General features: G+C 42.5%; 1 protein-coding gene and 1 long non-coding RNA gene across 2 annotated transcripts; both read left to right on the top strand.

Annotated features, from left to right (window-relative positions):
* Positions 1-14,177: 14,177 nt before the first annotated feature.
* LOC135501703 (P2X purinoceptor 7-like) lies at positions 14,178-15,241 on the top strand. The gene is made up of 2 exons (XM_064793947.1): positions 14,178-14,671; positions 15,058-15,241. Exons 1-2 carry the CDS (start codon positions 14,178-14,180, stop codon positions 15,239-15,241), a joined length of 678 nt encoding a protein of 225 aa, XP_064650017.1.
* A 3,173-nt stretch (positions 15,242-18,414) lies between these two features.
* On the top strand, positions 18,415-19,672 carry LOC135501455 (uncharacterized). Its single transcript, XR_010449592.1, has 2 exons — positions 18,415-18,845; positions 19,441-19,672. It is a non-coding gene; the product is annotated as an uncharacterized LOC135501455 (long non-coding RNA).
* Positions 19,673-22,500: the final 2,828 nt, after the last annotated feature.

Raw genomic sequence — 22,500 nt, 5'->3', positions numbered from 1 at the left:
GACCGGGAAGGCCTAGCCACTTCGTTGACGGTGCTAAATTAGGAGTTGCCCAAGGTGAACTCAAAAAACGAAAAATCAGCGCGATCCGACCTATATTAAGAGAATGAGGTCATTTCGCGTTTAGATTTCTTTCCCTTTTTACCTCGGTCCACAGAGCAAATATTGATTTCAAATATGGCTGAATATTTTTAAATATTTTTTCATTTTTTACTTTTAATGGAATTAATATAGTTTTCACCGCCAGTTGGCGCTGCAGGTGATTTTGGCGATTTCAAATTTGGCGGTGGCTCAACTTTTTTGCAAGCAGTGCTGCTGATTGGCCGATCGATAGAAGAGATGCCACCATTTAAAAATGGCGGTAGTCGCTGCTTCAATGAAGGTGAGTGAACTTTCTCATGTTCAATCGGTTGATACTCGGTTGATACCTGAAATTTGTGAAGGTACTGCAAAGAGTCTATATAATTCAGATTTATCGATAGTTTTTTATAATATGGCGGAAATTTTGTGCACAAATTAGCGAAAGTTGGTGCTCGTCTCATGTCATTTTGGAGCGAGAAATTTGTTTCCGTCGATCTCTACCACTGAAAAATCGCTTGCATAGCTTCGAATTTTTGTGAAAATAAGTATCTGATCTTGGTTTCAAATAGTCTAGAGAGTTACCTTTGTGGTGATACATATAGTATGTGATAAATATTTGTGGAATTTGTGAAATTCGGCTTTCAAACGTGCCGATGATGCAAGCGATCTCACGTGAATTTTGCAAGTCCTGATTTGTCGACCGGGTGTCAAGAATCACTCGCCTTAATTCAGTTCAAAGATCGAAAATAATATCTGAACTTAGTTTCAAATAGCCTACGCAGTTATCATTTCGGTGATATATAATGCATGCATGTAATAATTGATTAATCTGCCTAAAACGGGCAATTAAAACGGCGAAAGATCTTGATGAACACTCTGGTGGCGGTCGCACTAAATAACGACCGGTAGGGCCCGAAGTCTGGCGGAGAAAAAAAGGTAGCACCCGGAGGTTGAAACGGGATTTTTATGCACTTTTAACTGTATATTTATGTTGTTTAGATGTATTTCTAACAGTTCTGTAACTTTGATGACCAAGCTTGCACCCAAAGTTGGTAAAATTGATGCTTGTTTATGGACTGCGCGAGCGACCGGAGAATTCGCCGTCGGCCATTTTGGCTACGGTCCCTGAGTTGTTGTGGTTGGCAATTTTGCAACAAATCTCGCCATTTACGTTTGTTTTCTCCCTGTCTGGTCATTGGCCGTGAAAAAAATTATTTTGAAAGTCACATTATGACATCGTAGTATGAATTCCACTGCAGTTTCGTTAGGCAGCAATGCTCATGTTTTTGGTTTGCAATCCTGTACTGTCTGTACACTGCGCTGTGCATGGTTGTACTGTTGGCTGTAAAAAAAGACAAAAACGATAGCCTAAGAGGATAACTCAACAGGCCCTCATGATTCAATTGATGGACACCTTATTTGATAGTACCTCATCATTAAGTCCACTAGATCCTGTTCTGTCACATGTCGTAGACGATAGACAATTTTCAAAATGTAGTACACCACTCGCTCATCTTTAAGCCCAGCTCTCGGCTCACTATGGTTCAGTCTGTGAGACTAATTTAAAGAGGTTACACTTTTATTTTGAATTGGAAAACAGCCCACAGGACTGACTTTTCACTGAGTAATAAGTGTGCCCTTCAAAGGTTAAGTCTCTTTCTGGATTTGCTTCCATAGATGCCTTGTTCAGGATATCATCTGACCGATGCCTGGTCAAGCACAGACTGTATCCGGTGGTGTACATTTCCCCGTCTATGTCACCCTTTTTTATTCAGTCTGTGTTAATTTCTCTTCTCTTTTTAGCTCACCTCTTAGCAGAGGTGAGCTTATCCCATACCGTGGCGTCCGTCGTCCGTCGGCGTCGTCGTCGTCGTCGTCGTCCGTCGTCGTCCGTCGTCGTCCGTCGTCTGTTAGCAGGGCACGTTTCGTAACTGTTGTGCTATTGAGTTGAAACTTGGTACACATGTACCCTTATGTAATGATACCTTGGAGACCAAGTTTCGGTCCGATTCATTTCATGGTTTGGCCACCAGGGGGCCAAACGTTAAAAGTGAAAATATGCAATATCTCCCTTAATAGTAGTCGGGAAATTTTGAAAAAAATATGGTAGGTACTTCTAGCAAAGGTGCATCATATATCCTCCGGGTTTTTGATTTGACCTCCTTTTCAAGGTCACAGAGGTCAAATGGTGTAAATTGGCCGTTAGGATGTAACGATGGCACGTTTCTAAACTGCAATGACTATTGATACCAAATTTGGTACACATTTACCCCTTAGTCAGGTGATCTCAGGGACCGAAGTTTGGTCCAATATGATTCACCACTTGACCACCAGGGGGCAAAATCCAAAAACCTTAAAAATGTGATTATTCCTTAACTTCTTGCCCGATTGCCACCAATTTGATATCATGGGTATATCTAACCACCATACAGTATATGTCACACAGGTTTTTAATTTGACCTTCTTGTCAAGGTCACAGAGGTCAAATGGCGTATATTCGCCGTCAGGCCGTAACTATGGCACGTTTCTTAACTGCAATGACTATTGATCACAAATTAAGTACACATGTACCCCTTGGTCAGGTGATCTCAGGTACCGAAGTTTGGTGCGATCTGATTTGCCGTTTGGCCTCCAGGGAGGGGGCCAAATCCTAAATTCTTCAAAATGCCATTATTCCTAGTAATGACTTGCCCGATTGGCACCAATTTTATATCATAGGTACATCTAATTCTAACAACCATTCAATGTGTCACCCGGGTCTTCTTTGATTTGACCTACTTTTCAAGGTCACAGAGGTCGAATGTACTGTAAATTGGCCATTTTGGGGAAATTGTAATTGCTTGGACCTACATCAAACCTAACACTACATGACACAATACCATGCTCTTTATCCATCTTTCCTCCACATGAGGTGAGCACAATGGCCCTGGCCATTTCATTTTATAGATTTACTGTTGTTTGTTATTGCAAGAGGAGTCGTTGGCACATTTCAAGTCCAGGAAAGCACTTGCTGTTCCCACATTCAGAGTAAGGTGTGCTTACTCGTTTTACTGCTTTCCATTCCCAGAGAGCGTTATCAAATATCTGCCGCAAGGCAACAAATATCTGCCGCAAGGCGCTTCAAATATCTGCCGAAAGGCATCAAATATCTGTCACACCAATAAAGTTCATTTTGTGAACCAACTCTTTATCTTCTTTTCTTCACATACAAAAAAGACCGTCCCAAACATTTGGCTGCATCCACTTCATCAATGTCCAGACAACAGTCGGTTCATTTGACCATTGTAAAGCACCAGGCCCCACCTCACAAAATACACTGTAATAATTATGTACCTTGTGTCCATGTGCATGTTATTAGTTCCACCTACGCTGCATGAAGACAAGGACTCCACTCTTTGACGTCACCACACATCTCCTTGACGTCATCACACCCTCCCACTACTGCAACGGCAACGTCATATAGCAGGGTGACGTCAACTCAGTACTTCAGCATGCACTGATATAGCAAGAAGGTCTTCGCACCAGCACTTCTGCGTGCTAGACGTTATAGCTTCACGTTGCCTCATAATAACGGTACCGACACACACTTGGCCCTTGCCTTCACCTATCCATTTCAGCTGAGCGCCAGGCCCTTGGGCCTCTTGTTAACTGATGCTTTGGCATCACCTTGCTTTTTGTCCTCTTTTCTTGGACCTCGATTTTTGATACACCCCCTTTGTCTTATTCTTCTTCGGCGTCTTTCTGCCCTTCTTTCCCTTCTGAATGTGCGGAAAGTCCCTTTCTCTCAGCCTACCCCTCATTGTTTTCCTGAGTGCTTTTATAAAGAGAGCAGGCCTCAGCCCACGCTTTCTCCGTAGCACATCTATTTTGATGGTTTTAAACCATGCTTCAACGGGTGCATTGGTGTCACGCGTCTCCTTCTCTTCATCTTCGCCTTCTCGAGCTTCAGTGGCATCTGGTAGATATCGTTCCAGATTTCCAAGTAGCATCCCACTAATCAAAGGGTAGATGGGCATATATTTGCGAAGAAAGAGATCGAAGTGCTCCTCTGACTTGTGCAGGTTTGGCTCATCATCTTCATCTTCATTGAGTTCGATGCCATCAGCAATCTTCTGAAAGAACTCAGTGAATGGTGATGCTTCTCGAATTTTTCCACCATCGATGAATGGATCATGATCACCATCACCGATAGGCCCAGGGTTCGTCACCTCTTCGACATCTTCTTGGTTCAGTGCTGGTGCCATGTCCGTAATTCTCTTTAAGGCCTCACTCACAGACTTGCTCAGGCGTTGACTCTTGAGAATGAGGCAGCAGTCTTTAAATACCACAGATGCTTCCTTCAGCCCAGTTGTATTAATTAGACAGGAAAACATCTGCATCAGGATTTTTCTTGGAGATTTCCTCTTCTTTGTTGTGTCTCTTAGGTTTATTGCTAAATTGTACATCATATGTGCGGTGCTCAGATGTACCACTGTCAATTCCCCCACCAAACTGTAGGTATGTTGGTGTACACTCATTGATATATTGAGGTACGCTTTGACTGACATTCGGTTAAATGTTTGGAGACTGCTTTGAATGATGGACCAGATCCAGTCGGTTTCCACTTTCCTCGGCGATGCTTTTGCTAAACTACACCTACTCTGAGAATGCAGCTGAGAAAATGGCATAGAGCTGGGACGGTATGGTCAGTTGTAAAAAATGTCAGCAACAGAGATTGGAGGCAAGTCCTCTGCATCCTTTATGACAAGTGAGTAAAAGAGTGATCTGTACTGCTTGGGTATCTTTTGCAAAATGCTTCCTGTTGCATCAAAATATAGATCCAACTGGCCATTTTTGGACAAGTCACACATCAGGTCAACTTGCCTCCAGGAATACAAATGAACGTAGAATGGGTCCGCAGAAATGTTCTGAATATATCCCATACCTGGAGCATCTTCATCTTCATCCAAATACACGTGTTTTAGCAACATCACCTCTTGAATAAAATCATGATGAAGGATTTCCTTCGCCACTATTTCTGACACCGCTTTGCGCAGAACGACCTGTGATGGACAGTGCGTCAGATTGCCAGCCTCCAGTTCTTCTTGAGGAGCATCAGCTAAATTTTCATAGAATTGGTTTGCCACGCCAATCCGTTTTGCCTCATCCGCCACTGTTCTTCGATTTCTTCCTGTCAATGGCCTTCTACTTGTTACAGTTTCGTTATGGCAAATTGGACCACCAAAACTTTGACAGCCGACCATAACAGCTTCCTTTAGATCAGGCTCCTCGTCAATGGTAAAGAGGAAACGTGCTTGGCACAGTTCTCCGGTGCACCTAGCTTTGCCGCGAAAAAAATACAGATGAGGGCTTCCTTGATTTTGGTCTATGCACACGATTAAAGAAAAAAGACAGTACACATTCAGGGTGCTTCTGGTTAAATTTGTCGTATAATAACTTTGTCCACTCTCCCGTGAGTTTTCGCTGTCCTCCGGCACTAAATGTTGGTTTTACCCTCTTCCATTCTTCGACAGTAAGAGTCATTTTGAATGATAAAGGATTATCATCATCCCTGCTACCCTCGGCATCCTCATTCCTGCCCGTCAATCGTTCATTATCATTATCCCCGCCACTATCGCCATCCTCATTCTGTTCTGTCAATCTTTCATTGTCACTCCCGCTTCGCTCTTCAATCTCCTTCTATTCTGTCCAGCTTTCATCATCACTCCTGCCTTGGTCTTCAATCTCCTTCTGTTCTGTCCATCTTTCATCATCACTCCTGCCTTGGTCTTCAATCTCCTTCTGTTCTGTCCATCTTTCATCATCACTCTCACCTTGGTCTTCAATCTCCTTCTGTTCTGTCCAGCTTTCATCATCACTCCCACCTTGGTCTTCAATCTCCTTCTGTTCTGTCCAGCTTTCATCATCACTCTCGTATCGTTCCTTAACCTCCTTCTCTTCTGTCAATCTTCGCTCTTTGTCCTCATCATCCCTGTTATTCTTCTCATCCCCTTTCTGACCCATCAAACTATTTGATATTTCGTATCTAGTCCATGATTTTCACTTCTTTATGGGTATAAGGCATTCATCCGTATCCTTTTCAAATTGTCTCTTGCGCAGAGGCAGCCCTATTTCGTATTCAGTGCTATTGTACCGTCTCGACCTTCGAGACTTACGCTTCGGGCCGCGGGGCTTCTGTTCCGTCATTTCATCATCAACCCTCCTACTGCGCTCTTCAGCCTCATTCTGGTTCGTCAATCTTTCATCGGCATCATCTCTGTCGCTCTCGTCAACCTTTATTATACTGGTTATTATTTCGTCAACCCTACTATCCTCCTTATCGTCTCCCTGACCAATAAATGTATTTGACATTTCGCCGCTACCTTCTCTCCCAACCGTGGCATCTGGCATGACCTGCGTATTCAATGGAAAAGTCCACAATTTTCATTTCCTAGGGGGTAAAAAAGCTTTCATCTTTAATTTCGTCAATGTTTCTCTTCCGCAGAGCAGCCGTTTTTGGTATTTAATGCTCGGTCTTTGATAATTACGATCTGGGCCGCGGGGCATCTGAAATGAAATGGCTATGCTATGCTATGCTATGCTATGATATGATATCTGGGCTAAATACCGTAATAGTCCGTGAAATTGCACGGAGAGGTTCTTTTGCAAAGGTCTATTTCTGAAGTGATTCTTCTTGTGTGTGCAAGTTGCAAGTGCACGGAAGGGCAGCTGGTTCAGGGCAGCTATGTGGGTGAGTATGAGATTTTGTGAAGAATTTTTCGAAACTGATCATTAAGAGCGATTTGATCTAACTAGACTTTGTGGATGTTATGCGGTCACTCAAGTCAAAAGGTGTGTTTTATATATTAGGGCGCAATATCATGAATTTGAAACATTGGAATTAAAAAGCAATTCTCTCCGGATAATTCAGTCCCCTGTCAAAGCAATGACAAAATTTGGTTGCAATTGTAATGCTCAGTCGGGAGATATTCTGGAGCAGTATTGTCAAAAATGTACAGGCAATGTACGCGCGACAAATTACATTACCTAGCCCATCTAAGTATGCGACTTGATATATCAAATGTTAAGATCTGTTATTAAGATAGCATGAGCCTAACCCTGAGATGCCAGCCATGATGACAAAGAAAATTTCAATAAAGTTCTGTCTCTGTTTATCCAAGATCTTACTGAAAGTGGACAGGGAAATCTTCATCCAGCACAAGGCGATTTCAAGCAATCTTACATTATTTACATTATTCATGGCCAATTATTTAAACAACAACAAACGAAGTTGACACCTTGACAAGTCGTTGTCCAAATGTCTCTAGTGTAGCTTTGTGAGATTCAATTGCCCGCCATCGCAAGACGAACCATTTTGGCGCCAAATAATAAGTCATGGAGATAACCAAAAAGACCCGAAGCATTAAGTTCCAATTCAGTTGAAGTTAACTTGACACTAGGGTTCCTTACAACGCCTTGAGAACTAGTTAATCGCTACCATATTGAAAAGCAGTACCGCGGATGTGGAAAAGGAAATAAGCGATCGGTTTGCAAAGAGGCCAACCTCTGCATCCGGGGTCTATTTGATTACCAATTCAAAATGCTGAACCATAGACCCTGTGTACTTTGATACGTCATCACAAGATTCTTGTGATGACGCGCAAGTTTGACCTCTGACCCGTCTAGCTGGCCGTTACGTGTCACTCACGACTACTGTTTCTACATGACAAAAACATTTTTTGGGCCCATGAAATCAGTTTTAATTGACATAAATAAAGATGCCCGACACGAAGATACAAAAATGACTTCTTTGTCGCTAAATTCAATATAACATATATTGGTTACCTGTTAAAAACAGTACCACTATATAAACAAATCCTCGTGGTTGCCATTTTATCATGCTGACAAGATTTTATTGCAGTTTTAACTGCAATAACATCTTCATGGTTATTGTGAATTAAAATTCTTCATGGTCATTGTGAATTTTAATTCACAATAACCATGAAGCAAATGGTATTGTTATTGATATTCTAGATAGTGTTGTATAAAATAGTTTAATGCAATTTATTGTTTATTCGCCGTATTGAGGAAATTGATGTGTCCAATTTTCAACCCATGGTAGGCTTGAATTGCTGGCCATATGATTTTCAGAGGCAAATTGCCATTTTGGGAGGTCATCATCATATTCTAGTATTATGAACTGCAAAAAAAACCACTGCGGAGAGTGTATCTCATAGAGTCATAATATACCCACCATGGAGGCATCATGCACCCACCTCATCATGGCTCATCACGCTTGACCTACCTTCGATCTCTAGGGTCTTTGCTATTTCAGTAATTGCGGCATACCGCCTGTTCTTATCGCTGTAGAGCGGCGAGGTCACCTCGAACAGGGCAGGCCTTTCCTGCCACAACTCGACCAACCTGCCCTCGAGCTCAGTCGTCCATATTAATTCATGCAATTCCGATTCTTCATCCACAATCAACTCCATTTCGTTTAAAATTGGCGCTGCCATTTTAACCTGGCTTGGGTGGTATCACATGACGCTGAACGTCATCGTGATTGGCTAATGACGATGACGCAAAACAAGTTTTACGTTTCGTTGCAGTCACCCGCAAACGGGCGACGTTTTGACGAAAAACATTTTGACCAGGTCAAAAATATATTGCATGTTTAATATTCGAAAACTGTTTCAAAAACAAATGTTTTCGAAAAACATTTGTTTTTGTCGCCCGCAGACGGGCAACAAATTGTGAAAAAATATTTGAAAACAAATGTTTTCAGGTTTTTTGTCATTTTGTCGCCCGTGTGCCCTTAGCTTAAGCCCGCGCAAATGTGTGTTGCCCTATACACGTATGTATGTACATAGTATTTACAAACATAGTAGTTTTCCGTAAGAATTACCCTAAAGCACACAAGAAATTGTTACACTTGACTTCCAAAAACAAATTTCGATATGATAGTTTTATAAAAGGAGTTGATACTTAGTATATATGTTAGAGTTTAAACCGTATTATTTTTGAAAAATGCGCCCGAAATCTCCTCATTCCAAAGTCAGTAGTATGCCAAGTGTGCAATAAAATTTCGATAAATAGGCCTCATCAAGCTAAAATATTATCGGGTATCATAGACTCCATAAATAGTAGCGTACTTTTCTTTACATAAGTGATATATTCAGTTTATAGAATGATACATACACAGAAAATGCAAATTTTACACAAATACAGAAATGTAGTGCAGTAAAGGGGGGGTCGTGCTGATCTTTTGATTTTTTGTTATTTAGGCGTTAAGTATGGAAAGCAGTTAGTTGCTGCTTGGAGGAATTATACTTGTCTAGTATAATTCCTCTAAGGTTGCTGCTATGATATTAAGGGTGGAGTTTCAGGCGCGGATCAGGGGTTTCCGAATGGGGGGGGGTGCAACCCCAATCTCAGGGAGGGCGCAGTCCGAATGCTAGCATCGTAGGTGCAAAGCCCCCGCGGGGTCCAGGGGAAATTTTAAAAATCTAGATGCGCTTAGACGCGATTTACCGGCAACTGGGACTCAATTAGCACAATTTCGCCTTTTTTCTATTACAAATCTCCAAACCAATCCACACCCAATGCTTTTTCAAGCCAAGAGTTTCTATATAGAATCATTCACACCGTTTTAAAAGAAACTACACAACTACATGTACATGTAGTAATATAAGTACAGTTCACTGAGTCGTCTTCAGAAAAAAATAACCAATGAACATGATGAAGGTAACATTCTTAAGTAGTTCGGTCAATAGGCCTATCAAAACATGAACGAGAATATCACTCAATGAGAATGAATCTAGGTAAAAAAAGCAACGGAAAAAAAGACAACAGAAAAAAAGCCCGGTAAAAAAGACAACGGTAAAAAAGACAACAGGTAAAAAAGACAACGGAAAAAAGACAACAGGTAAAAAAAGGAACGGAAAAAACAGCAACGGAAAAAAAAGCAACAATCTAGGTAAAAAAGACAACGAGTAAAAAAAGCAACGGAAAAAAATAATATAATAATAACTTCTAATTCGACCCTATATAAACAATAGCATTTTTTATTAGGCTTTATCACAATGGGTTCCAATCATTAAAAAGCATGGGAACCAGGCCTTATATAATCTTTGTGTGGATTTTTATCACTCATATTGAACAGGAACATGAGATATATATCTGCAAATTACTAGGGATATAGTAACCGGTCCATAGTAACCACTGAACGCTCATCCCGAGATTCGGGTATACTTCTCGTCCCGTAAAGGAAATGCAACTCCCTCTGGAATCTAGGTCCGGTCCTTTTGTTAGAGTGAATAGTGTCGCGGAGTTCATTTGTTAAAGTTAAGTTCTAACCGAGGAAGTGTTAACTCACGCACAATTGACGTTTCCTGTGCTTTTTTAATGTATCCGACCGCTCCATATGCAGTTTTGCTGGCGTCTGCGAAAATATGTTGTTCAGAATCTGAGTCATCGGCACTTTCAGCAAAGTATTTCCGGTTTAGCACAGTTTCCTTTGCTGCATCGAGCTCTGCGCGAATACCTATCCATTCTGCAACTAGCTCATTGTCAAAGGGCCTATCCCAGTCCATATCCAACCTCCATAGTTTTTGTGTGAAAGATTTTGCTTTGATGTGTACTTGCGAAAGAAGGCTGAGGGGGTCAAATACACTTCTGGTGGCGCTAAGAACTTCTCGTTTTTTATAAACGTTTGATACCATTTCCTTTTTCGACGTGTTATAGCTTATTTTGTCCATTTCTGTGTCCCATCGTAATCCTAGTAGGTTGACATTGCTGGTGTCTTCGCCTGTACCTTCCGTTTGCAGCAATGTTTGAAGGGCTGGGTCGTTCGTGGCCCAGGATCGCAAGTTGAATCCACCATCTTTCATAATCTGTCTAGCATTCACGTAATAATCCACGGCTTCAGATGAACTGGTGACACCAGTTAGTACATTGTCTACAAAGATATTGTTCTTCATATCCTCGTGATTGCACATGGTGTGGCTTCCAGGTGAGCCTTGATCACCGCATTTAGCATGAAGGGTGAGCATGTGGCCCCGAAAAGCACGGATTTAAATCAGTATGTCACCAGATCGCTATCTGGGTTGTGAGGATCGGAAAGCCACAAGAATTTCACAAAGTTCTGCTTATTTTCAGCGAGGCCAATGTTCAAGAAGGCTTTTTCAACGTCACTAGAAATCGTGATATCATTTAGTCTGAACCGGACCAACATGGCAACTAGATCATTTAGTAGAGGGGGTCCTGGCTCAAGACAATCATTGAGACTTGGATGATCTCCGTGTGACGCGCTACAGTTGTAGACTATACGTATGGGTGTGGTCGCCGAGTCCTTGCTGACGGCATGATGTGGTATGTAGTGTCTGGTTGTGACGTCATCATCAATCACTCTTTCTATGAAGTCTAGTTCCAACTGCTCTTGTAGGATCTTGAGATAAATCATCCTGCGGTCTGCTGCCAGTCGTTTCACCATGGAGCGTGTTCTGGCCTTGGTAATCGCATAATTGGTGGAGAGGAGGGCGTGGTCTTCCTTCCAGGGTAGTCCTGCTACGTACTTGTTTCCTTCACGTTTGACCTTGTTGTCTCGATACTCCTCGAACGCATCCTTTTGTTTGTGCCTTTCTTCGTGGTCATCCATTACACCAATCATTTCGAGGTCCCAGAAGCGAGATAGGTTAAGCTGGTCATCTGCAGTGGGGGTGATCACCTTTAATATCGTAGTATTCATGATGGATACCTGGATACCTGCAGATATTTGTGTTTTTGCACAGATACGTTGATGTAATTTCTTACGGGTGTGGAGATATTTGGAACGATCAAAGAGCGGATTGTAATATCACCTGATTCAGTTGCGAGTTTGATATCGGTAGACTTCAGAGCGCGTACATTGTCCTTTTCGGAACCAAATGCACCAAGACACAGGTTTTCGGTTTCACAGTGGGATGCGGTAATCCCAAGTTTATTGGCTAATTCCGAGGTGATGAATGATCTTTGCGCTCCCTCATCCAGCAGAATATTCGCAAAGGTTGCATGTCCCGAATAGGAAGTAATCTTTCCAATGGCCGTTTTGAGGATCACTGGACCACTAGATGTAGAAGGGGTTAATAACCCCGTTAGATTGGTTGCATCGGTATGCTCGGCGGGGTGCTCCTCGTTTGAACCTGGGCAAAGAGCGGTATGGTATTTTCTCTTGCAGCTGCGACACCTGAATCTAGAGTTACAGGAATGAACCGGATGTGACCCAAGGCAATTAAAACACAACTTATCCCGTTTTACTATTTGTAGGCGTTTCTTGCGGGTTTCGAACTTGACACAAATTGCAATTTCTCACTCGGGGCGGCGTATATCTGGCAGTTGGCGGTGGCGTATATCCAGATGAATGAGATACCTGTTTAGTATCAGAATTTCGTGTTTCCGAATGGCGAGATTTCCCGAATTGACGATCACGATTTGTTCCGCGTGCTCCCGTGTAGAACGCTGCCGTAAGTGGTAATTCCTCCTCGTCCGTGTTTTCCTGAGTTTCACTTGATTGTAATACTTCTATCTCCTTGAATAGCGATTTTCTCAGATCGGTTAAAGTCCAGTCGTTTGAACCGTGGGATCGTGTGATCTGTTGGCGGGTCGCTTCGGATATCTTCTCTAATACGAGCGGCACCAGTAACTCACCATACCCCGTCATCGGATTTCCCCGGTGACTGTAATCCTCTGATATAGGACTCCAACTTGTCGTAAAACAGTCTCAGGTCATGTACTGTTTTTGAAGGGCGCGGCAAGTCCCACATGGCTCTCATGTAGGCCCCGATTATTTTGTGTGCTTGCCCAAAACGTTCTTCCAGCAGGTTCCTCGCCTGCACGTAATTTTCATTGGACAGGGAGAGGCCTTCAATGGCTTAAGCCGCTTGACCGGAAACGTGCGCTCTAAGGTATTGGAAGCGCTGCACATCCTCAAGACTCGTATTTTTGTGAACAGCCGCTTCAAAACTGTCTTTGAGCGAGTTCCATTTAAGGAAGTCGCCGTCGAACTTCTCGATGGTAAGTTTCGGGAGGCTGACGTTCTTCATCGTGCTCCCATGAGCCTGGGGTCTAGGCGGGATTACTGCGGGAAAGGGGTTGTGATGTGTTTCATAAAAAGTTTGTAAATTAACCAACCTTTCCGTGATTCCTAGGATGTAATTGTCCGTTTCGATGATCGCAGCTTCTAGATTTCCATCCTCCGTTGCATCTAAAATACGTTTGTCTAAATCCAGAAGTACCTCCTTTTTAGCTCACCTCTTAGCAGAGGTGAGCTTATCCCATACCGTGGCGTCCGTCGTCCCTCGTCGTCGTCCGTCGTCCGTTAGCAGGGCACGTTTCGTAACTGTTAGAGCTATTGAGTTGAAACTTGGTACACATGTACCCTTATGTAATGACACCTTGGAGACCAAGTTTCGGTCCGATTCGTTTCATAGTTTGGCCACCAGGGGGCCAAACGTTAAAAGTGAAAATATGCAATATCTCCCTTAATAGTAGTCGGGAAATTTTGAAAAAAATATGGTAGGTACTTCTAGCAAAGGTGCATCATATATCCTCCGGGTTTTTGATTTGACCTCCTTTTCAAGGTCACAAGAGGTCAAATGGTGTAAATTGGCCGTTAGGATGTAACGATGGCACGTTTCTAAACTGCAATGACTATTGATACCAAATTTGGTACACATTCACCCCTTAGTCAGGTGATCTCAGGGACCGAAGTTTGGTCCAATATGATTCACCACTTGACCACCAGGGGGCAAAATCCAAAAACCTTAAAGGATAGCTCCTGGAATAAATCACTATAGCGATAATCGGGAAAACTAACACACCTGCATATTCCGTATATCATTATTATTCCAATATAGGACTGTATATCGCACAAAAATTTGCGTTTGTACCAATAAAGGTGTTTTTAATCCACTAAACACAGAGTTCATGGAGGGCGCCATTTTCTCACTTTTTTCGCGATCTCTCCTCGAAAACCGGAGAATCGTGACGTCACGGGTGCAATTCACCGCATGTCAGTACAATAGGATTCGTACAATAGCCGTCAGCTGATTGATATTTTGAGATCGTTTTATTGTATTGTAATCATGTCGGATTCGGATGATGAAAACTATGTTGACAGCAGTGACACTTCGATGAGCAGCGGGAGTTATGAAGATTTGGATATAGGGGGAAATGTAAGTGTACAGGGCTACCAGTTTGAGCCAGAATATGAAGAGGGGGAGCTTGCCGCTATGGCTCAAGCTGTTGAAGATGCAGCTGGACCCGATGTTGATGGCCGAAATGAGGACGTGGATGGGGTCGCCGATGAGGACCGGACCACCCTCAATGTTGAGGAGTGGTGCAAATGCACACACTGTGATATTATGGCTACACATATTGAGTGCATGTGCTGCCATGATCAGGATGTAGTGGCAGCCAAGTTTGAGGACCCAGACAGTGGGGACGTTTTGATGGAATGCATCACAGACCACCAGGACTTCGTCCCCGTCTGCCTGAACAGGGCAGTGATCGAAACAACCATGGCCCGGCTACATCACGCCTATATCGAGAGGAGGGATGACAACACTCCGACAAACAAGTAAGGGGCTCAGAGTCATGGGCTGTAGCAAAATTAAAGTCAAAAGAAATGAACAATTTTATTTTTTCCCATAACAGGCGAAAAAAATTTAATTTCTCTTTGCTTCAACAAAATTTGGCAATGGCATAACTTTCACAGTTAAGTCATTCTTCTCGAGGATTGCTAGAGAATAACTTCTTCTCTAACCCCCACCCCATCACTTTTTACATGGGGGCCTCAGTAATGAGAAGCAACTGGCATAAGATAAGAACTGATTTTATGTGAATAACAAGCAATTTTATTGAACATTCATGGTAAATGTAAATATAATACTAGTGTACAAGATGAACTGAATAGGTTCCTGATAAAAAAATAAATATTATTGGAGTTGAATTTTCTTCTTTCAGGTGCCTCAGGCATGGGGCCTACCGTCAAATGATCTTTTGGGCCCATGGGTTCCTCGGCCGGAAAATTCGTCGTGTCATCCCAAGTTGTGTGGTGAAGCGTATTCGGGAGGTATTCCCAGCTGCAAATGGCCAATATGTTGGCTTTCTTGAAGCCAATATGGATGACCTTGACCAGTCAGACTGAATTTCTTCACGCTCACTATTTATTTGGTATCCTAGTCCAAAAACTGCTGACACATTTTATCTAAAGAAGAGGACATAGTGCAATCAAGGACATTTTTCAATTGACTCCCAGTTGAGAAGACGGTTACCTCAGAAATATTTCACTTTTAGAATACTATGCACTGTAATCTCTCCTGGGTGGCATCCCCTTACTGTAATTGATCTCTAACCCGGGCCAACCATGAGACAAGGGCCTGTAAAAAAACTTTAGAAAAATGCATTTAAATATTTTTTATAAATCTATTTATGAAAGGGTCCAAACAAGAAGTGGCCCCAGAAAGTTATACACTTGATGTTATACAAATTCAATAAAGCATTCTTATTCAAAGTTTAACAAAAGAGACTAAATCATTTCATTATTCGATGGCCTGAAAGACCAATAAAATATGTTTTTTAGCTTCAAAAATTCCCCCCAACCCAACCCACCCTACATGTCATGTCTGTTCAATTCCCACCTTCGTTCATTTGATGAACCTAGAGTATCGGAGCGACTCTTCAAGATCAGGTCTCTCAACAGAGGTTATTCTCTGTGGAAGGATTGGCTCCAACACCGGTGTGGGTTTTGTGCCAGACATGACATGTTCAACCACAGTTGTCATAATTTTTGGGAGGTAAGCATAATCCTTGTGCTCTTTTACATTTTTTGCAACCCAATGGTCCCGTCCCTTGGGACAACTGTGGTAATATCGTGGCTTCCCTGACTTGTTGGTGATCTGTTTGCGCTCAGAATGTTCATTGTGATCCAATGCAACTAGCTGGGTCCTTGCAACTATGCCCTTGTAAGAAAAATGCCTGCTCTTTGGCATGTATTTTATCATCTCTGAATGATACACTTCTAGTATTCCTGTGTGGCAGAAACTACTCAGTTTACCAACATCTGCCAGTAATCTCTTGTCATTGACAACAGTTGCCAATGCTTTTAGTGAAGGAGAGTCTGGTTCAAGCCATTTCTTTTTTCTAGACTCTTCGTCTGTGAGGGGGGCATGGTTACAAGCATGAAACATGGTTTTGTCCCCCCATTCATGGATATCCTGGACATGATACAGGATGGATGTCCATATCTCTTTCAACAACACAGGGTCACCCTCACAAGATGCAGCTGAAAACCAGAGGTGAACAATGATAGCCTTGATCCATGGACCAAGAGGGCGACAAGCGGCTTTCTTGACAGCTTTGTTCAGTTTTTTTGAAATGCTTTTGGCAAAGTGCCAGACGTCATACTGGTGGTTAATTTCTTTGTAATTAGTTCGCATCATCTTTGAAATCTGGGGGTGGCGGTCAGTAGCCAAAACTCCAACTGTAATTTTAGAATGTTTTAAGCTGTCAAGGCAGTCGATGAGGCCCTCTTTCTCCATGTTGCAGCTCTTCAAATCAGGTCTAACCTGTTTCAAACTGAAATCAATCACCTTCTCATTGGCGGCCCCCATAACGGTATACGTACCATACTTGGCACTGTGTCCAGGTGAGTCACACCGTCCATCGCCAATGACAGTAATTGACCTGTCCTGCAGGGCCTGAACAAGCTTGGACCTGTGCTCTCTCCAAGCTTCATCTACCACAGGAAAGAGGTACAAATTCTGTTTGCCATGAAACGTTGATTTTGTAATAAAGCGGATGTTCATTAGTTTGGCAAATTTCATTACAGAGGTGAAAGTATTTCCAGTGAAGAGAATTGAGGCAGCCAATGAAATGTTCCCAACTGGAGCCTTGTTGCAAACAGGCTGGGAATGCCAGTAGAAGACATGGTGGTTTTTGCAAACCAAACGAAATGTGACTAAAGAGCCACGCTGAATTTGATTCTTACAAATAGTTCCAAACTTCTGGCCACAGTCTGGACAAGTGCCATAAGATAGGAATATATCTAATAGTTTACCCTCGTACACAATGAATTTCTCCTGCTCAATGTAATCACCAGCACTATTGGAAAATTGGTCCTCGTCTAATATATCAAAGTGTTTTGCACAATCATCCACCTTCCTCGCTGTGGTAGGAAGCTCGAAGTCAGAGTCGTCACTGGTAACATCAGACTCTGAGGTAGCAGCTAGTGCATCGTCTACATGTAAATTACTTCCTCCTCCAGGCAGAAGCTGGAACAGAATTTTTGGTTTTAGTTAGAGACAATATCAAGAGCAAAGCGATCACTCACATTCGGGGGGGGGGGGGGGTATTGATGAACACATTTAGCTCCATTATACCGTAATGTACATGTACCAGAAAATAATGCTTGTATAACAAGCCAACCACCTACACATACATCACATGCACACTGTTTGTTGGTAATGGTAAGTAAATTCCTATTCCTCAAAGCTAGGAAGCAGCATTGGTGACAATGAGCGTCTTTGAAAATAACTAACCTGGCATGATTGTAGCACATCTGCTGAGCTGATATCAGGACTAGGCTGAGGAGGTTGCAAGTCTGCTTCTCTTGTACCTTCACTGCTTGATCTTGGTCGGAGAGTGGAATCTTGATCCGGTTGATTAGCCTGAAAAGTGGGAAATGTCACATTACTACTAGTACATCAAAGCTTTTGAATGTTTTTATTACTGAACACGTATACTTTTAACCATTATTTGAATCAATAAATGGATTGTTTTTTTCTTTAGTAATAGTATATTCATCATTTGGGGTACAGTAGGACATTCTGCATTTGCCTCATTGTATGCTGTATGCTTACTGCTAATGTATACAGTACTTGTAATAGGTAAACATGATTCATTTCATGAATTACCATGGTTATTGTATTTCTATTGTTACATCCAAATCTTTAGAAGTTAGGATTCATTTTACAATTACCTTACTATAGGAATGATCATGCTGTATGACCTCCACTGAGCCATACAACATGCCATCTATCCTCTGCATGAATGCCATATCCCAGTCTGTTTGGGTATCAACATCATGCTTCACTGGTGGTGGGGTGGGGATGACATCGGCATCTGGTGGCGTGGGTGGCTCGGTATCATTTTTTAGCTCAGCTGAAAAGCTGAGCTATTCATATGAGTAAATGGTAGAATGAGTGTCTGTCTGTCTGTCTGTGTGTCTATCTGTCTGTCTGTCTGTGTGTCTGTCTGTCTGTCTGTCTGTGTGTCTGCCTGTGTGTCTGTCTGTCTGTCTGTGTGTCTGTCTGTCCGTTAAACAGGCACGTTTCAAAACTATGGCGGATAGGCGATAGATTTTCCCTCTGAGGCGTTGAGACCCTTCAGGACTCCTGAATAGACCAAATGTGGGTCCGGCAGGATGAGCGGTTTGGCCACTAGGTGGCACCAAGCGAAATTTTCCAAAAACTTTTCCAGCAGCTGATTTCTCAGTTGGGGATCATGAATCAAATCTAATTTTATAGAGCAAAGCTTTCTCTTTCATTATCAATAGGCGTAGTTCATGAATTTCTCACCAGGTGGTGTTACTGGCGCAATTTAGTGAGCACCCCCCAAGAAGAGCATTTTAAATTTCACGCGAGTTATCCCACGTCCAATCACACATGCAGCGAACGTCACGTCTCGAGTCTGCGCAGTTCAGACGTAAGGAGACCATGCTATGGAATAGATCGCGTTCTGTCAATTCAGAGGTAAGTTCTCATTAAATTCACAATTTCATAGGCGACAATATTTGGCTGCTTGTGTTATTGCATGTTGATGACATTAGGGAAGGCTTGGATTGTTTAATTGGATGTGATTAATTTGAAATAGTTCGTCGACGATCGTTGAAAAACGATCTGCGAAATGCAGCTTGGTTGGTCTGAGAAACGATGTCAAAGTCCGGCTTTAAATCATGGATTTCTCAACAAATAACTCTTGTCACATAGCAGAACTAATGTGAATAAACAAGACAATAATAAACATCGTTCTGATATCATCGGGTAAGGTTGCCAATGTACATAAACAGTGTAATTGAGGATCGACGCCAGCGATTTGAAATGTCAACAAACAGTAAATGCGATATGATACACACTGACACTTGCACACTGTACATAGCACAATGCTTCAAACGGGGCCGATTCATCACTCTTATCACAATGTATTCCCAATCATATCAATGAACTTCCTTGATCATTCGGCCCTAGCGCCTTATCAGTTGTTGTTGGCCTTGTATTTGATATAAAACTTGGCTAGCTTACCTATTCTATCAAAATTAAAATGTTATCTCCTCATCATGTTTTGCAGGACAGGAATGATCTGCAGCTGCATTTGAACATATTTGGTGACTACATCTCAAAGATGACCAAGAGAGAGGATCGAGCTATGACTTTGCACATCCCATCGACTTCGGTGTTCACCAGTGCAATCATCAGAAGAGCCAGGCAATTCTAGTATTCAAGTATTTCATTCTGTAATACTTACCTCAAAATTTACTAAATAAAGAAAACCGCATGTGGCAGTTGGTTAAAAAAATCAAGTCTATCTGTTTAAAGTTTTTACTTGCTATCATTATTATCAACATTTCAATGGTGGCATTCTGCTAAGGTTTGTTAAGAGTTTCACTTGACTTAAGCAGGGTGTACACTAGTAAAATATTAGCAACATTTTACCAACATTTTACCAACATTTTACCAACATTTTACCAACATTTTACCAACATTTTACCAACATTTTTACAACAATTTTGCAACAAGCCCTTCAAGGCCCTGTGTTCACTAGCAACAAAATTGCAACAAATTAGCAACATTTTTACAACATGTTGGTAAATTGTTGCAAACTTTTTAGTGGGAACAAAGGGAAATAGGTATTTTGGAGGGAAAATGGATGATTCCAAGGAGAGAAGATGTGTTTTGAGTGCTTCTGCAGCAATTTTAGCTGTCATTGTTGAGAGACGGAAGAGGCGGCGAAATAACCAAAGAGAATATGGACCAGGCCCTGGATCAAAATGAGGGTGGATGATGGGGCATACCACTGCCTGTTAAGGCCGCGTATCCATAGGGTATGCCCTTGTGTAGTGTGGCGTTATGGCGTAACAGCCTTGTGACCTGGCACTATGCCCCGAGTCTCCATTGGATATTCCTTTTTGGTCATGTAGGCCTTTGTAGTCCTCATTTCGCAGCGGTCAATCGCGTTTATCCGCACGCTGTCATTATTTCAGAAGACAATTTCTTATGAATATTGAAAATGAAAATACAAGTAACTTGTATTTTCACTTGCAACATCAAATTGACATGTACATGTATATAAAACCTGACTTTTAAGCAACAAATTACAGGTTCGTGCTTGTTATGATAATCATCAGTTTCGGGATCCCAGAGTAGTTCCCGTTGATGAACCTCTTGAATTAATTTCGCCTCAGACATTGCTTCCGTGTTGTTCACTCGCAAAAGAATGGACATGTTCAATCCCAATATGGGCCTATATTCCCAATCCACAGTGCATATATGCCCGCAATGTGATACGGCATAACCTATGGGAACGATCAATAACACCAACGAAGGTTCATTGTCCGTGTGGCGCGCCAGGCGGTAAAAAGGGAATGTTGTGCAGGGCACGGAACAGCCTATGGATACGCAGCCTAAAGGAGTTGCGGCTGACTGACAAGCCGTCACACAAAAACTTCTAGAAAAGGTTTCATCACCCTACGAAGCAAGACACTCACTTGAGAGTTGCTATACCTGCTTCTTGTTCAAGTCACATGAACTCCGGTAGATCACATGACGCAAATCCTATTTCTGATTGGCTGAAGAGTTTGCAACATTTTTACAACATGCAACAAAGAATTGCATTGCATTTAATTTGCAACAATTTTACAACATGTTGTAAGACTACGCAACATTTTTGCAACATTTGTTGCAACTGGAAATGTAAAAATGTTGCTAATATTTTACTATTGTACACAGGCCTTTAGGCAATAATAGAGTTGGGTAGAGCATTTTGTTAATGTTACCCTTTTAGTTAGGGAAACTGGTGCCTTCTGCATTAGGTGGACCCCACTTACTCATCTGTCAGACCGGCCTCACACGTCGGCAGTAGAGTTTAAGGTCCAGTCTGCGAGATTTACCCATTTCTACCCAGCCAAAAGCGGGTGATTGGGCTAGTCTCTCCATGTGATTCAATTCGCATGGATTCTTGTGTCCCGGTGCTGAAAGGATCCCTCCACAAGGGCAGACTACATCCGGTGGCACTGAAGTATGGAAGAAAGACAGAAGACGACCAATTTGCGAAAAGGATCATCATCATCATCATCATGGTAACAGCTGAGGATAAATCATGTTGCTGTGTGTAGAATTGATGGTCCAATATAGGTTAGGTTATCTGTTTGCGCACACATTGCAAGGGTGGAGCTTGCTTGAAGTAGATTGCGCCAGTCTACCGTAATTCACTGTTGCACATCCAGAAGCTAATATCCTTAGGCTTTGAGTCCTTAGTTTAGTAGAGTTTGACGAGTAATGTAATATATACGAACAACGCAGCAACAACTCAGCTGAGCGCCAGGCCCTTGGGCCTCTTGTTCTCCTTTTCTTCCCAACCGTTGGGGTGTTGCTGACTTCACTTGCTTTGCTGGGGCTGTCTTGAAGTAATGACTGTACAATCTGGAAGTAGAGCAGGACTATTAGTAAATCAATGTAAATACACAGTAAGAGTATATACTTGAGTGGCTGATGGAGCGGTGAGGGTAGCCCGCAACATGCCAAGCCCCATGTCTGTCGGGGTATGATTCATATAACTAAGGCACACAGGCTATGCCACAGACTCAAAAGTAGGGGGGTTGTGGTACTGGTAGTGGCTTTTATATTATTATAGTGCTTTTGGCAAGGAAAAGGTCGGTTTAGATTTCCATGGTTTTGCTGGTCATGCTGGGCTGAGCCTAGAGTCGAGAGACTGCATATTCTGAAGGTCTAGGGCTTACTCTACTGCCTTCGTTTAGAGCTAGGCCTAGGTCATATTCGTTTTAGGCCTAGGCCTAGCGGTAGGCCGTAGGCGTATGGCTCGGCCTTCCTATATTATACTCCTAGGGCTACTACACCACTAGGCTACTTACATTTTTTTGGGTTAGCCTTTGAATCCTGTCAACACTTCTTGGTCGTTTCGGAGTTCTAACCTTGACTGATGATGCAGGAGTCGAAATCAAGGCACTCCCACTTGCACCGTTGGCGGAATTCGATGATGAGGACGGGGTGGGCGAGGGCACGGGGAACTGGCCAGGCTTGCAAAGGGTGGGCACTGCGTCAGCTCTAATCCAAGTTTTCGGGGTCTTCCTTCCAAATGCTTTGGCCTTCAGCTCACCTTCAGATTCAAAAC

The sequence above is a fragment of the Lineus longissimus genome, chromosome 17 (assembly GCF_910592395.1).
Source record: "Lineus longissimus chromosome 17, tnLinLong1.2, whole genome shotgun sequence".
Taxonomy (NCBI): Eukaryota; Metazoa; Nemertea; class Pilidiophora; order Heteronemertea; family Lineidae; genus Lineus; species Lineus longissimus.
This window is presented reverse-complemented; position numbering and strand designations above follow the sequence as displayed.

What these genes read in the sequence shown, in the direction of transcription:
- LOC135501703 (XM_064793947.1), top strand. Translation starts at nt 14,178, where the DNA reads ATGTCGGATTCGGATGATGAAAACTATGTTGACAGCAGTGACACTTCG. An exon ending in GACAACACTCCGACAAACAA is followed by an intron (nt 14,672 to 15,057) that starts GTAAGGGGCTCA and finishes TTCTTCTTTCAG; the next exon opens with GTGCCTCAGGCATGGGGCCT.